The sequence below is a fragment of the Andrena cerasifolii genome, chromosome 6, assembly GCF_050908995.1.
Source record: "Andrena cerasifolii isolate SP2316 chromosome 6, iyAndCera1_principal, whole genome shotgun sequence".
NCBI lineage: Eukaryota > Metazoa > Arthropoda > Insecta > Hymenoptera > Andrenidae > Andrena > Andrena cerasifolii.
Window position 1 is genome coordinate 13,349,516 of NC_135123.1, and position 14,404 is coordinate 13,363,919.

General features: G+C 42.9%; 4 protein-coding genes across 7 annotated transcripts in view; 2 read left to right on the forward strand and 2 right to left on the reverse strand.

Annotated features, from left to right (window-relative positions):
* Positions 1–3: 3 nt before the first annotated feature.
* Positions 4–6,548, reverse strand: L(2)k09022 (HEAT repeat containing 1 homolog l(2)k09022). The gene is made up of 3 exons (XM_076814229.1): positions 1,736–6,548; positions 417–1,640; positions 4–282 (listed from the first exon to the last, which is right to left on the reverse strand). Exons 1-3 carry the CDS (start codon positions 6,515–6,517, stop codon positions 112–114), a joined length of 6,177 nt encoding a protein of 2,058 aa, XP_076670344.1. The 5' UTR covers positions 6,518–6,548; the 3' UTR covers positions 4–111.
* Positions 6,549–6,841: 293 nt separating this feature from the next.
* Galla-2 (MIP18 family protein galla-2) lies at positions 6,842–9,584 on the forward strand. Its single transcript, XM_076814260.1, has 3 exons — positions 6,842–7,249; positions 7,913–7,992; positions 8,052–9,584. The coding sequence occupies exons 1-3, from the start codon at positions 7,129–7,131 to the stop codon at positions 8,319–8,321; spliced, it is 471 nt and encodes a 156-aa protein (XP_076670375.1). The 5' UTR covers positions 6,842–7,128; the 3' UTR covers positions 8,322–9,584.
* Oxa1l (OXA1L mitochondrial inner membrane protein) lies at positions 8,500–10,634 on the reverse strand. 2 transcript variants are annotated; one of them, XM_076814257.1, is made up of 8 exons: positions 10,475–10,634; positions 10,204–10,381; positions 10,041–10,124; positions 9,617–9,934; positions 9,471–9,556; positions 9,104–9,373; positions 8,832–8,997; positions 8,500–8,769 (listed from the first exon to the last, which is right to left on the reverse strand). In XM_076814257.1, exons 1-8 carry the CDS (start codon positions 10,538–10,540, stop codon positions 8,606–8,608), a joined length of 1,332 nt encoding a protein of 443 aa, XP_076670372.1. In that variant the 5' UTR covers positions 10,541–10,634; the 3' UTR covers positions 8,500–8,605. The 2 variants fall into 2 exon arrangements, with proteins under 2 accessions (XP_076670372.1, XP_076670371.1); XM_076814256.1 differs by having other exon boundaries at positions 10,041–10,139.
* Positions 10,635–11,547: 913 nt separating this feature from the next.
* LOC143369846 (LIM/homeobox protein Lhx9-like) overlaps positions 11,548–14,404 on the forward strand; it is a 103,430-nt gene continuing 100,573 nt past the window's right edge. For 2 of the 3 annotated variants that reach the window (XM_076814252.1, XM_076814253.1), the window contains exons 1-2: positions 11,886–12,363; positions 12,515–12,627. The gene's annotated coding sequence lies outside the window, so the exon portion shown is untranslated. Of the gene's footprint in view, positions 11,566–11,885; positions 12,364–12,514; positions 12,628–14,404 lie in introns of those variants that run through there. The other variant, XM_076814254.1, reaches the window with a different exon arrangement.

Below are 14,404 nucleotides of genomic sequence, written 5' to 3' on the forward strand. Positions count from 1 at the left end.
ATTGTGTAAAAATGAATGACTTATTTTATTACATCGATGACACTTACGTGCGTGGGTATGTACAACTTTTACGTATCTGAGCTATGATGTGAACAGCTCTGTCAGATTAGTTTAGAAATATTTTTGCAGAGGTTCTCCTAAGATCTCTTCGAGTGTACGCACTGCATTCTGTGCACATTTCTCTGTAGCTTCATCTTCGTCCTCCAATAGCTCTGCTAGGAAAGGTATAGTCTCCGGTAACAGTGGCATGAAATCTTCTCCCAGCTTCCTTACGATCTCGACCTGTGTTAACCAAACGCCAACGGTGATCATATTACGTGTGCCATGCCAGATATGTATAGATGTATTCGTATGGCATTTAAGCATCGGAAGATCAATGTATCGGAGGAACGGATTAACAATGAGCCTCTACTTACCAAGGCGTTCAGCGCTGCGCTTCGTACAGACGGTTTCGCGTGCCTCGTCTTCAGCAACGTCTGGTACACCAGCTGTTTGTGCAAGGAATCGTCAGGAATGGCACTGGCGAAGGCTGCCACGCAAGGCACGACCAGTTCACTGGCCCTCTTCTCGTATTCCTCCTTGCTGCCCATCGTGTTCTCCAGCTGGTCCACGATGGGTTGCATGAGCGTCTCGAATCTCTCCTGATTCACGAAATTGTGCGCATCGTAGCTGAAGACCCGATAAAGGGTCAGCAGAATAGCTTCCACCAGCTCGATCCTGCTGGACTCTTCGGGAAGCGTCATTTCCTGGGGCTCTTCCGTGATGGCTGGATTGTTGCTGCTCAACAGGATAGCCGCGTGCTTGAGGAAGTGGCCAGCGAAGAGCACGAACAGGGACTTTAAGCATTCTGCTATATTGGCAGAGAGCCTGTAGAAAGTGATGCACCGTTGCTTGTATTGTGGATTCCTGGCAGCCCAATCGTACAGTTTGTAGTAGACAGGCCTGAAAGTGGCTTCGCTCAGTTTCAAAACCAAGGCGACTAACGATTTGCTAGCGCTCTCCTCCACCATCACCACGTGCTTCAGCGTCACTTCCGAGTCGTCCGCCATCATGCTGTCCTCGGGACTGGAAATGTCCTCGCGGAATTGCAAGACCTTCAAGAAGAATGTGCCGAGATCTGGGATGGCTGGCGTTAAGTCAGACGATTGCACGCTGCTGAAGGACTCTGCCAAGACGATCATGAGAGCTGGTATACACTGGTACGACCTCTTTGTCAGCAACGTGGCGTAGGTCCTGTTCACTGCTGGCAATAGTACACGTAGAGGCACGCAGCTGGACAGCTTCTGCGTGGTCGCCTTCAGACGCGACACCACGATCCCGATCTTTGGATGCTCCGTGTCGGTGTAGAGAGAATTCAACCTCGCCAGTTGGAACAGCAATTGGTCCAAGTACAGGGAGAGGAAGTTTCCTACGGACTCGACTATCTTCTGCAGCGCGCTGACTATGCTGACGACTATCACGTCGGGCACACCTTGGTGGCAGTGGGTCTCCAGTAGCTGTAAGATCGCTGGCACGAACTTGTTCAGCGAGTGAATGGCGTGGATGCGCATGGAGCTGCACAATTCTGCGACGCACAGTGCAGCGCTGCCTAGCACTGGTCCTTCTCTCGTTCGAAGAAGTTCGGTGGTCATCTCTAGGATCTAAAACAGAATAGTAATTCGTTGGAGAATTTCTGCAGGATTGGAATCGTTCTTCTACAAAGATAAAAACACTGAAGCCTTTCTGAGGAACTTACAGGTTTGAACACGGAAGGATGTTCAGTGGCTAGTAATTTGGCCAGTAGCTTCAGGGTGATGAGAACGGTCTGCTGGACGATCTCCTGTTCCTGCGTCTCACACTTCACTCTAACTTCGATGATCCTCAACAAAGATTCGATCAAGCTGAGCAAGTCCGGGTAATCTTCCTCCCCGAACTTCCGTTGCTGGAGACGCGTGTTGAGAAGTTCCAGGGCTTTCCTCTTGACTGTCATCAACTCGCGATCCATCAGGCGCTTGATGCTGTCCAAGAAGATTGCATTCGGCAGCAAATTATTGATCAGATCCAGCACATCGTACAAATAATGCAGGAGCACCTTCCAGTACTTCAAAAACGGTTTGCCCTGGTGCCGATCAGCGGTCTTCGATGTACTTTGGATCAGCAGAATCAATTCGACAATTATTTGATCGTAGTAGGGTCTTAAATTATCCACTTCAGCGGAGTCGAGCTCTGCGATTCTGTTGATGAAGTCCGGCGAGGATAGGAGGTTGCTTAAGAACTGGACCAGAGTGTATTTGTAGTGTCTCAGGTATTTGGGGCTGCTGTTGGCCACGTCGAAGACGTACTTGTACTTGAAGGACCTCGCTGCCTTCCTGTCTTCTTCCTCTTCTATGTCGATCGGCAGCTCCTTCATGAACTGCGCCAGCTTCATGCAGACTTGTATAAGCCTGGAAGGTGGAAACTCCTGGGACACCTGCAAGGCGAACTCCAGTCTCTGACCAGAAGTCTCCTGATCGGTGATGCGCATGGTTCTTGACAGGACGTGCCTCTCAAAGGTCAGCAGGTAATACAGATGGAAATGATTGTCCAGCAGCTGCAAGAGTTTAACGAACAGAGGTGTCCGCCTGTGCTCGGGGATGTCGGGCAGGGAAACGATGAATGTCCTTAGTACTTCGCAAGCGTGAGTTTCGTTCTCAGCTGCGTTTATTATGGGCACCACAGTCTCGATGGTCTTGGAGATGATCTGTATGGAATAAGCATCGTCCTGGCGCACCACCGAGCTGCCCATGAAGGTGAATATGGGCATGATGGTGTAAAGAGCGCAGCGCATGTCCACGACCTTTAACAGCTCCACCAGCACCAACAGCGCGTGATGATGGGTTTGAGGGTTTCTCGAGGTTCTGATGCATTGTGTTATCAAGTCCACCTGCAGATGAGCGTCCCTTATGGGCAATTTCTTCACCGCGAGTCGATGGATGGTCGACAACAGCAGCTGATTGGTGTACTCTATAGGGCTCTGTTCTTCGAAGCTCAGGCACGTTTTCAATAAGTCAAACAGAACTGGATAAAGCAGTTCCTCGCGTTCGATGTTATTAGCTCGTTGCACGAACTCCAGAAGCGTTACGCCACGCTTCCACTCCCTCCTATTAATTATCGTTGGGTCTGGCAGCGAACGTAGAGTCAACCGTTTCTTCGTCTTCGTCTTTGTGTCATTCTGTTCGGCGTCTTTAAGCTTCTTCATATTTTGCAGCTCATTGACCACGAGCTGCGCGTCCATGCGAATCCTCCTGATCGCCCTGTTGGCCGTAGAGATAACGTTGCTTATGTTGCAGTCGGTGACCACGTCCACCAGCTTAGCCAGGATCTTTTCCTGAAGCTCCGAGGACATTTTACCAGCGCTTCGGAAGAATGTCTCCTCGATTTGCCTCAAGAGGACAACGCTCGGCGAGTGTCGAGCGCTGGCCTCTGCGACTATCTCGGCCTTGTGCTCCACTATACTGGCCTCAAACAGTTGCCAAACTGGCGTCAGAGTCAGAGCTGCCACCGTTACGCTGTTGAATCTCTGTAGTATATTCTTCACCACGTTCCCAGCTGATTTGGTGTTGGATTCGGTCCGTAGGGTCTGTAGAAGCTGAAGGCCAAGGGGTGCCAGCTGCTGAACTATCGTCGGCCCATTAACGTAAACCAGGATGTCCAAAAGTTGCGATTTGATATGTATAGGAGTCTCCGGGTCCATAACAAAGTCGAACAACAGTTGTTGCGCCTGTTGGAGCTTCTTTCGTAAGCCAGAATTCAATTGTCCGCAGACATCCGGGTCTGGCGAGAGTAGAACGTAAAGTGTCAGCGATAGCTGGTCAGGATCCAAGGATATCTCTGGACTCCTGATCACCAACTGCTTTAGCAATGCCGACAACGGATTGTCTACCAAGCTCAACGTATGTGTGAGCTTCTTGAGAACATCCAACGCCGCTGCTCGACAATCGTTGTTTCCTCTGGCAAGGGATAGTAACAGGTTCGTCACGAAGACTTTATCTTCGAACGCCCATTGTATGGACTTGCATTCATTCAAGAGCACCAGAGTTATCTTCAGGCAATGATAGGACGTCTGCACTCTGACTGGTTTTATATACAGCTGGGATAGGAATCGTATCAGGTCCTTCACCGTGGAGAAGTGTATCTGGAAGAATATCTGCAAGCATCGGGAGTAATGCTTGCACCAATACTTGTTGTCTATCCCCTCGAAGAACATTTCGAGGAGCCTCAGGATCAAATTGCTGCGGTGTGGGTTGCTCTCGAAGTCGAACTTGGAATTCAATTTCAGATCGAGGCGCCTGTGCACCATTTCCAACACGTACGTGCCGACTTGCAGCGGCAGGACACCTTGCGACGTCAGCTCGATGGCGGTCTGTATGTTGTCCCCCGTTATGTTGTTGCAGTTCTGCAGCATCTTCACTTGGGGGAACTTCTTTATTATCTCCGTAGCCATTTCGATAACTTCCCTGGAAACTTCGGGCTGCAATGAACCGACGGGCACTCTGCACACCGACCCCAGGAGTATTAAATTGAAGAACATGGAGGCTGCGTCACCGTGAGCAATCTGCTGCTTCATAGCGCTCAGTATATGATCAGTCGGAGGCAGCAGTTTCCAGTTTAATATGTTATGAAAAGCTGCAGACGAGACCGCCTCTGCGTTGGGCGATTTGCCCAGATCCTTTTGCACGTGTTGCATATAAGGATTCTTCTTCGCGAAGTTCGAGTTCAGTACTTCCATCGCAATGTTCACGTCTGCGTCATCGTTCGGAAACAAATACGATAGGGACGTGATGAAGACACTAGTGTCGTCCCCTGCCTCGCATAGCTCTAACAAGATCTTCAACGCTGGCTTTGCTAACACCTTTCTGGTCATGCTGTGACACGACGACAGTAAAACTTTCAGCTCATCGATCAACAGATCTACCGGAAGAAGCCTCGTCAGACGTTCCGTAGGGACAGAGAGTAAAGCTCTGATTACATTTACCTCGCTGTCTGTGAATCTAGCTTGCAAGGTGTTCGTCATCATCTCCTGGAAGCTCTCTGGGATATTCACGTTATTCTCTGCCAATGTTTGCAACGCTACGATTCTTTGCTGTGGACTGATGTGGATCAGCCTATCGAGTATCCCCACCGAGTCCTGGGTGTCTCTGGCCCCGTAATGCCAGGAAGTCAGAAATTGCAGCGCCAGTTTGGAATTTTTGTCCGCGTCGCCGCGCTTCATGAGGCTCTTCAAGTAGTCGTCGAATCTTTCCGGGTATGTCTTCTCGAGGCATTGGTACAACCGCATCAGGAAATCTTTAGCCTCGCTCGATACGTCTCTCGTGAGAAATTCCTTTTCCAGAATATTCCACAGTATGGCATCCACGCCGCCGTTGTCCAGCTTTATTCGAGTGAGTATTTCGCTCACCATGTGCTGAACGCGCGACGTTCCCATCGGGTCGCTCAAAACCACGCGACAGCTGGTTTGGAGCAGCGGTACAATGAATTTTAATATATTCGTGTTGGAGGACTGGAGCTTTATCGCTGATTGAATAAACCAAGAAAACTCTGATAATCGAGTAGCGAGGCTCTTTGAAACAGTGGTGAGTTCACATGCCGGCGCGTTATACAGGAAAAAGAGCAAAGTCAGTGCCTCCTCCTTCAAATACGGTTTTTTAAATACTTTTAAAAGTAGCTTCTCTGTGGTCTCCGTGTTGAGTTTCACTTTCGTCATTAGTCTTGCTAAAATCATATAAGTGCTAGCTGCGAAATCAGCGACCGAACTTTCCAAGCCTTTCAGAATGGTTGGTAGCATGTGATTTATCTGAACTTCGGCAACGGTGGTCGATCTATCAATGGTCCCTAATATAGAAGTAGTGTAAAACGCGTACAATGTACTCAGACAACTTGCTCGATCGGAATAAACTTTTGTAGCGGCACTGGCATGGTTGCAAATAAGCTTTAACAGGCCATTGTCAGAGCTGAGGCGATTGATTAGAGTGAGCGAAGCTAATGGAACTCCAGGTTTCTGAAGAGGCTCCAACCAGTGCCATTTATCATCTGTGTCTGATAGATCTACCAACTGTAGAGCTCTAACAAACATTCGAGTCTCATGGTACGGTAGAATTAGCAGTAAAAACTGATCTCTATTAAATTCGTGTATGCGAAATCTGTATATCAACCACTCAAGTGCTTTGTGAGCATTATTTAACAGAAAGTAAGGGGAAAGGAAAATTAGAAATCTTTCAATTTCCCCATCTAACTTCTTGTTAACTTTAACATCTTGTACAGCTCGTTCTAGGCTCAGCGAGCTCTGCGCAAAGAGCGTTCTCTCGAATTCTAGGAACAGGTCGGTCAACTTAACCAACTCTTGCAACCCATTCTGACCGATACTCAAGACTGTTTCTCTATCTAAATTTGCAGCTTCTTTAGGATCGAACAATAAGCTAGCACGTTTTTTGTCCAACTGCAATATACTAGTTTGTGGGGTTCTGAGCTTCTTTAGTTGCTCCGCAAGTGACGTAGCCATTTTAAGTCTGCAACCAAAATTGTTGCGGGTAAAAATCTGAAATAATCGAGAAAATGAGGAAACGATGAAATTTAGAAAATACGAGGATAACCTCACTTATTCTTATATATTAACAAACTCACCGATTGGTATTTTTATATAGTATTCACTGTATTATCAAATGTTTTGTATGAAACGTTGAATAATGGTTCACCTATTTGTAATATATTGGAGTAATCATTATTAAAAAATCAAGCATGTGCCGACACTGTACGCAGCCATTACAACGCAGGCGCACTCTGAAAGTGGGCAGTCTGCATGAAATATAAATAATAGAGTAGCGTAGTGACGTTTTCGTACTAGGGATAGTTCAGATAGTACTACGCGTGAAAAAGCACCAATCACAGCGTTTGATTTCTTTCTGATTCTAGATTCTGTTTATTCATATCAGTTTTATTACGTCGCAGGTGCATTCTAATTTCTGATAGAACCTCGGCTCTACCAATAGCAGAACAGAGAGGGAAGGCCACGAGTGTTTTCCTTGCCGTAAAGTTAAGCTCTTTCCACGAATGTAAACAGTAGGAGTCTGAGCATTAGATCTTGCGTAGCAATGATTGTTTGAGAATAAAAAAATGGGTGACACTTTGGAGAACATCAATCCCAAGTTATATAGAAAGATAGACGATAGACAAGTTACCGCAGAAGACGAAGACGAGGATGTCGCGGACGAATTTGACTCTCGTGAGATCTTTGGTGTGTTTTATTAAAAATTCCATAGGCATAGGGCAGTATTCTCAGTCGCTACTTATTCTTAACCAAATGCTTAAGCATGCGGCATCCTCTACTAACCTAGTAGCTAGTAAAGGATGCCGAATGCTTAAGCATTTGTTTAAGAATAAGTAGCGACTGACAAGGGAACATCCCAAACCCGAAAATTCAAAAAATTCTGAAACTCTGTGAATATGTAGGGGAATTCCTCTTGATTACAACGCAATTTTTGTTTGCTGCCCAACTTCACTCGAAGGGAGTGAAACTGATCTCTAAACATCCGGTTATTTTCCGATTTTATCTTATAACTCGTGAACTATAAAATATTTTTTTTACCAAATGATAGCTCTAATTAAAAGAAGTAGCTTTTGTCTTGAAATTTTTTTCTATCTTTTACAGTTCGCGAGGTATAACTCAAAATCGAAAAATAGCCGAATTTTCAGGGGTTAATTTCACTCTCTTCGAGTGAATTTGGGCAGCAAACAAAAATTGCGTTATAATCAGGAGGAAATCCCCTACATATTCATAAAGTTTCAGAATTTTTTTAATTTTTAGGTTTGGGACCTTCCCTTGTGAGAATACCACCCTTAGATTTGACAATCCTAATTTCTGTGTCCGTACGCAACATTTACTTACTCCAATTTGTAGATCTCATTAGAAATATCAATGATCCCGAACATCCCTTAACGTTGGAGGAATTGAATGTAGTTGAGCAAACACTTATCGAGGTAACATTAATACATTAATAATGGTAGTTTCTTTCAGTTGATTGGATGTTTTATTACAGATTGATAATAAGGCAAGCAAAGTTCATATACAATTTACTCCAACTATACCACACTGTAGTATGGCAACATTGATTGGTTTATCAATTCGAGTGCAACTTTTGCGAGCTTTGCCATCGAGGTTCAAAGTTAACGTTGAAATTACGCCAGGTACTCATGTCTCGGAGACAGCAGTGAACAAGCAACTGGCCGATAAGGAAAGAGTAGCTGCAGCTCTTGAGAACAGCCATCTACTCGAAGTCATTAATCAGTGTATTGGACTTAAATGTTAATAGTCTTATAAGCTACATATAAATTCTGTAAGATATCGTTGGGCAGTATATCGAATGTTTCACCAAATTTAAGTATCTAAAATATTGTTAACGGCATTGACAGTAAAAGGAAAATGTCCGAAGAAAATATAAATTATCCAGCTTGTTAGACACTTTGTAGCTAATCGTAGGTCTGTAATTGGGTTTCTTATAATTTATTATCAGAGCGGAGAATCGTTGCAAATAAGAATCTTTCAACAAGTTAAATATTACAATTTTATCTACAGATAGCTACATGTAAGGTATTATCTCTTTTTCGTTAAAATTGCTGTTGCCGCTGTTCGTTGATTTTTTGTCGGATCGTATCTGAATGTTTTCTGCAAAGGACCTTTTCCCGCTCTGTTGAATTGCATCGAATCTGCATACTTTTTATCTTGCAGCTTTTTAGATATTTTGACGTTGGTCCAAGCTGAAAAGAATTTGAAGATTAATGCATTAAATACAAAGCCTGGGATTCCTACCGAAACTTACATTCGTTTAATCCGTGCACAAAGCCTTTCGGTTCCAAAGGAAGCTCTTCTGTTTTATGTTTTATCAAAGCTGGAATATTAAACAGGTTCCTAAGTCTTTGTGTTTTTAGAACTCCAACTTGCAACAGGGAAATGAAGTTTGTTGATACCCAATAGCACAATATAACCTGAAACAATGCAGTTTAGTATATGCAACAAATTTTAATAGTGGAAGTGTAGCAAAGTATAAGACAGCTTCATTTACGGTAATATATAATAGCAAGTGTTTCTTACCCCTGGGAAGTTTAATATAAACGGTAACATAATGACTGGTATCGCTTTGAATACATATTTCCCTAACCCCAGGTTACCCATGCTACCACTTGTTAGCATGGCCATTTCGATTGTTGTATACATTGTCAAGCTCGTGATTATAGGCAGTATATAATAGGGATCGGGAATTGTTAAGTCTGTGAACCACCACAAACCGCCAGTTCTTAAACTTTCAACAGGAACATTAGCCATTTGCTTCAGAGCCACAAAAAATGAAATGAATATTGGGACCTGGTAAATACATAAGAAAGAATTTCACTCGTTATTGTTACAAAGCAGATACTTTCAGAAGTATTGGAAGTACTTTTACGGATTATAAACTACATACTTGTGCGGTAGCTACTATTAAACTCTTCATAGGATTAAGCTCTTTTTCTTTCATAAATTTCATTAAGTCCTGTGCGCATATAGCAGCTGAAAATAAAATTATAATTTATTCCTATTTATAAGTGTATTAAAATGTTTCTTTCATACCTTCAATTTCATTTCCGCATTGTCTAGCTGCTGTCATCTTCACCTGTATTTTCTGCATTTCTGGCATATTATTGGTCATGTTTGCGGCATTCCTTTGCGCGATTATTACTAATGGAAATATTAGCAGTCTGACGCACACTGTGCCTGCTACAATTGTCGACCACCACGGCATATCACAACCAATGTGAAGCCACTCTAGACACGATTGTATTAATCCACTCGGAGTATATCCACCCAATCCTATACTTGCCAAAGTAGGCTCTCCATTTGTATGCACCAGAACTTCTGCTATTTCTGGAGTTGGCGGTGTAGGTGGATCTGTATGAAATATTATAAAACTAAAGCGTATGCTTTCGCATTTCACGTTTCGTTTGTTATTTTATAGATAAAAGTATTTGCTCGGGGAAGCGTTAAGCTGTTTCACCTGGTAACTCGCTTATAAGAAACCTCTCGGCTCCTGTTTCACTCGTGCTTTTCACTGCGTCTTGAATCTGTGCTACAGGTGGATCTGAAGACAGTTTTTCTATTTGATACAAGGTCGTCTGATAAGATGTGTGTTTAATTAAAAATCACGTAACAGTTCGTACCTTTCGGTGTACTTATTACAGTTTCATTCATCCTCGGCGCATCGACGGTGCTTTGATGCCGAACGGAGTAAATGCCAAGAAATTTCGAATGTTTGTGAATACTGAAGGCATACTGGTCCCTCGACGAGACGTTCAGCGTACTGCAAGCGAGACGACTGAATTTGCATTTTCCTATTTTCTGAACAGATTTACATTTTAACGTGAAAGTATGCTTGTTTATAGATTTAAGGCGCAGTAACATAACCACGACGACAGCTAAACCTCGATTTACCTGTGATCTTAAATTGATATTTACTAGCAACGTTCGGCCAACATTTATAGACAATCGCGACAACATGTCTCTACTTCTGTGGCTTACTGTCAATATTTATGTCTCTTCTCTTATTACAAAAACTCTAAAACATTCGGCGAAGTACTGCCTTTGCGTACTATATATGTCGGTATAAATGCGTGCATATATCGAACACCATGCGGTGTTCTGTAGGTAAATGATGACTGATATAAGAGTTTACTCTGTGCCGTGTCTGTCACTTCTAAAGAAAAGCGTTTCTTTAATTACACATTTACAGCAAATTGTTATTCCCCAATAACATTACAAATCTCTCGTTTCCAAAAGTACCTTGCCAAGGTATTAAATCTATCCACGTTGCTTCGATTCTCTTACATAGGCGTCGCTTCACAAGATGGTGATACGCGACACTTATCATACAAATTCTTAAATCTGAACATTTGCTGGATATCTTAATTTAAATTCACGGTAAATACGTGCTTGCCGTCAATTCAAATGAGAAACTGAAGTTCATAAAGTTATTTACGGATTCTAAGGTATTTAAACAAGTTATAATGCTAATCAAATATGCGCGGGAAAATTTCATGTTCATCTCCCTCTATTGCCACATCTTCCAGCGCCCTCAACAGACAGATTTTCGCAAAATTCAAAGCAGTGTCAGGACGCCGCCGCTCCGGTGCGTAAAATAATGCTTAACAATTGCGATAAACGTTTAAAATAAAAGATAATCTGTTTGTATATTGTACGATCATATTATTGTGGCGTCAGTTGCATAGAATATCGCGAATCAATTCTGAACAGGCAGAAATATAGATGCTTGAGGCACAAATGGCGTTAGGAATAGTACGTTGATCTATCGTGGACAATCTAACCACCAATCCACATTATATCTTCGTGTATTATTTATAACCAGTTGAATATCTTTGAGTTACAATGTTTTCTGACATTCGATATTTCCTTAGGAAGGAAATTTATGGAGGGAACTGTCTGAGACTCCCTCGGCGTACAATTTCTGCGAACAGCAATTAAGTATGTTGGTGGGGAGCATCAGTCGCTTGGCGGACGTTCGAATGGTGAGATATGTTTGGATTCCTTTACAATTGAGGTTAATATACCTCTACTTTCCATCATTTTTAATCACTATTACTACTCTTGTTTAGTCTCCATGGCTATTTCTATCTAATGCTAACACTTTTGATTAAAAATTCTCCGCTCAGTATGCGATTTCTTATGCAAGTTTAAAGTTTCGAAAATTTATGAAAAATCGGGACATATTGTGCTGTAAAATATTCGACAATCTTGAACATGCTTGCAGCTCCGCTGACGGGAGCCCTCGATACATTTCTTTTTTAATTCTCTTCGATTAAATATTTCGCTTCTGTAATGTTGACTTTGTGTTTCTATTACCAAGGGACAAACGATGTTTATGCTTCCAGGTTCATCAATAAACAGTCTCCTGCGGTTGCTGTGTCCCTTTCACCCCACTCCCCTACGCTAAACAGTTTTTCTTTCGGAATAGTATTATGACCGCGCGCAATGCGGTCTATGCAGAGGTAGAGTCAGTGTTTGATGCGTATTGCACATTTTTGTTTACGGTTTTCGGAGCACAGTTGCTCTACAAGGTGAATTCGCCGCTTATACATTAGGGACACTATTGGAGTCAGTATTTGTGTGGTATTATTATTTGCCGAGCTGCGGGGCTCTGATTTTTGTATCGCGAGGGTAGAGTCAGTGTTATTCGCTAATTGATCCCCGATCGCGTTGTAGTCTCTTATCTTTTTTTTTTTTAATTATTAAAAATGAAACTCGTTGGCATTAGCATCAGTGCATCACTGAAGAGGAGTTCGGGCACAGGACTAGGAAGGATGGATGTAAATACAGTTGAATTATATTTTATTCTAGTCATTGAAATTCTCAGTCAATTTTCTTCTTTTAAATTCGAGTACTTGCATTTGATTTGTTATTCAAACTGCTATTACTCTAAGAACAGATTCCAGTATTTTCCACTTTCTTTTACTTCAGGTCGCTATCCGTGGGCCCAGCAGAGCATCCCCTGGGGCAACCACGACGTCTTCCACTGGGCATAGCTACTTCACGCTTCATGCCCGAGCTACCAGACTTGTGCTCCACGATCGGTGAGTCACGCATGCAGTTTGGTTTCTCTACTTCAAAACAAAAGGAAACACATTCGTCTTACGACCATAAGCGACCATATCGAATGCGATAAGGTGCTGAAGCAAAGGGGACTTTGAAAATGTTCGAAATACCATAAGTTCCAGTATCTCGCTGAGATATTTCCAAGTTTCCAAAAGTCCGAAAAACTAAAAAAAAAGGTTTTTCCCTATAAAAGATAAAAAAATCGCATATTTCGGTACATGCCCCCCCTTAAATGTTTAAAAAAATAGTCCTCAAAAATAAAAATTCCATTTTTTTGTTCGCCTTCATAAATAAAAACTGTTCTAGAAGCATTTAACTTATAAAATTTGAGAAAAAAACACTTCTTTTTTTTTAGTTTTTCAAACTATTTTCAAAAACCGTTTGTCGTACGAGAAAAAGTAATACAATATAAAAGATGCTCTTTGTCCCGATCTTCAACTTTTGTTTTACACATTTTTTTATTTAATCAGTAACTTGGAGGATATTATATAAAATCGACTTCGCGAGCTGTTAACCCTTTGGGGCACCCTTTCCCGTTATCCGATGGAGCTCAAACTTTACACGGATTTTTTTATAATTATTTGGAACTATTCTGGAGGGTGCCCCGAAGAAAATTTAAAAGTCGAAAATAAGAGCCACTGTGACGCAAACGCATTTCAGAGTAGTTCCTGAGTTGGACGCTGTTCATGAGCAGATGCCACTATATTCAATCCTCAAATTATGTGTCGGTAACACAGTTTGCGTGCGACACGACTTCCATAAGGTGATAGGTCTATCCTATATCTCGTCTGTGCTTCGCTGTGTCCGTAACATTTGTTCGTTTTCTGGGGCAGAGATGCCACTATATATACGTTAGATTTAATTCCCTCTCTATTGACAGAAATAATTCTCATTGCATAATTTCGATTTCTAAATTTATCATTTTCTAGAGAATATTCTCTTGTTATGTTCTGAACGTGCTTGTCAGTTATAATCAAGACTACATTCGAGTCACTTATTTGTCGACGTTATTTTATGGTAACGAGTTCCGGATTTGGTCGCTAGATGTCTACAATCTCCCTCATTCGATAAATGTTAGGTAATCTTAATATAGGGGCATCCCTCCGCACTCTATCCTCTCACTTCAATCCAACATAAGATTCCCTTCTTCTCTCTGCTTACACCTCAAACACCAAATTTCCACGCTCTTTACTTAAAAAGTATCAATATCCCATCGCTATAACTAAATTCACATCATAGACACTCTTCAGTACCCAGTACTACGAACCCGCCTAGACAATTCGCCACCCCCACAATTTCAATCAGTTTCCTTTCCAATTCCTCTGCATTTGCACCAATTAAGGCAAACAAAAGCGATCGCAATGGCTTCTTAAAACTTCTTCATTCAAACCTCCGCAGCGTCTCGACGAATTTCCTGAAAGCCCACGTTTCCAAGGGATGGCAATGCTGTGCCCATTAGTCCCGACTAAAAAAATGAACTTGATCGATCCCAGTCCTTTTTCCTTGCACGAATCCAAGGGCCACGGTACGCCACTGGCATATTACGCCGACAGTGCCGACTCACGTGATCGAATCTACTGCAATGACAATCAGTTTGGGCCCCGGGACGTGGGTTATTAAGCGAGACCTACTATTAAAGTCCCTCTCGTGCCATCTCCTCGGTTTCGGGGGCCCCCTTTGCCCCATCGCCCGGGCCCCGGAGCTTCTTTTTGGGCCGCGCGCTTGGTACCCGTAGGAGCGGCTCTGTTGATTTAA

Bases quoted from the DNA above. Each gene is read 5' to 3' on its own strand.
- Galla-2 (XM_076814260.1), top strand. From the start codon at position 7,129: ATGGGTGACACTTTGGAGAACATCAATCCCAAGTTATATAGAAAGATA. The intron at 7,250-7,912 runs GTGTGTTTTATT...TCCAATTTGTAG, and splicing joins TGACTCTCGTGAGATCTTTG to ATCTCATTAGAAATATCAAT. The intron at 7,993-8,051 runs GTAACATTAATA...GTTTTATTACAG, and splicing joins TTGAGCAAACACTTATCGAG to ATTGATAATAAGGCAAGCAA.
- Oxa1l (XM_076814256.1), bottom strand. From the start codon at position 10,540: ATGTTGTCGCGATTGTCTATAAATGTTGGCCGAACGTTGCTAGTAAAT. The intron at 9,557-9,616 runs GTATGAAAGAAA...TTTTATTTTCAG, and splicing joins ATGCGGAAATGAAATTGAAG to CTGCTATATGCGCACAGGAC. The intron at 8,770-8,831 runs GTAAGTTTCGGT...AATTCTTTTCAG, and splicing joins TGTGCACGGATTAAACGAAT to CTTGGACCAACGTCAAAATA.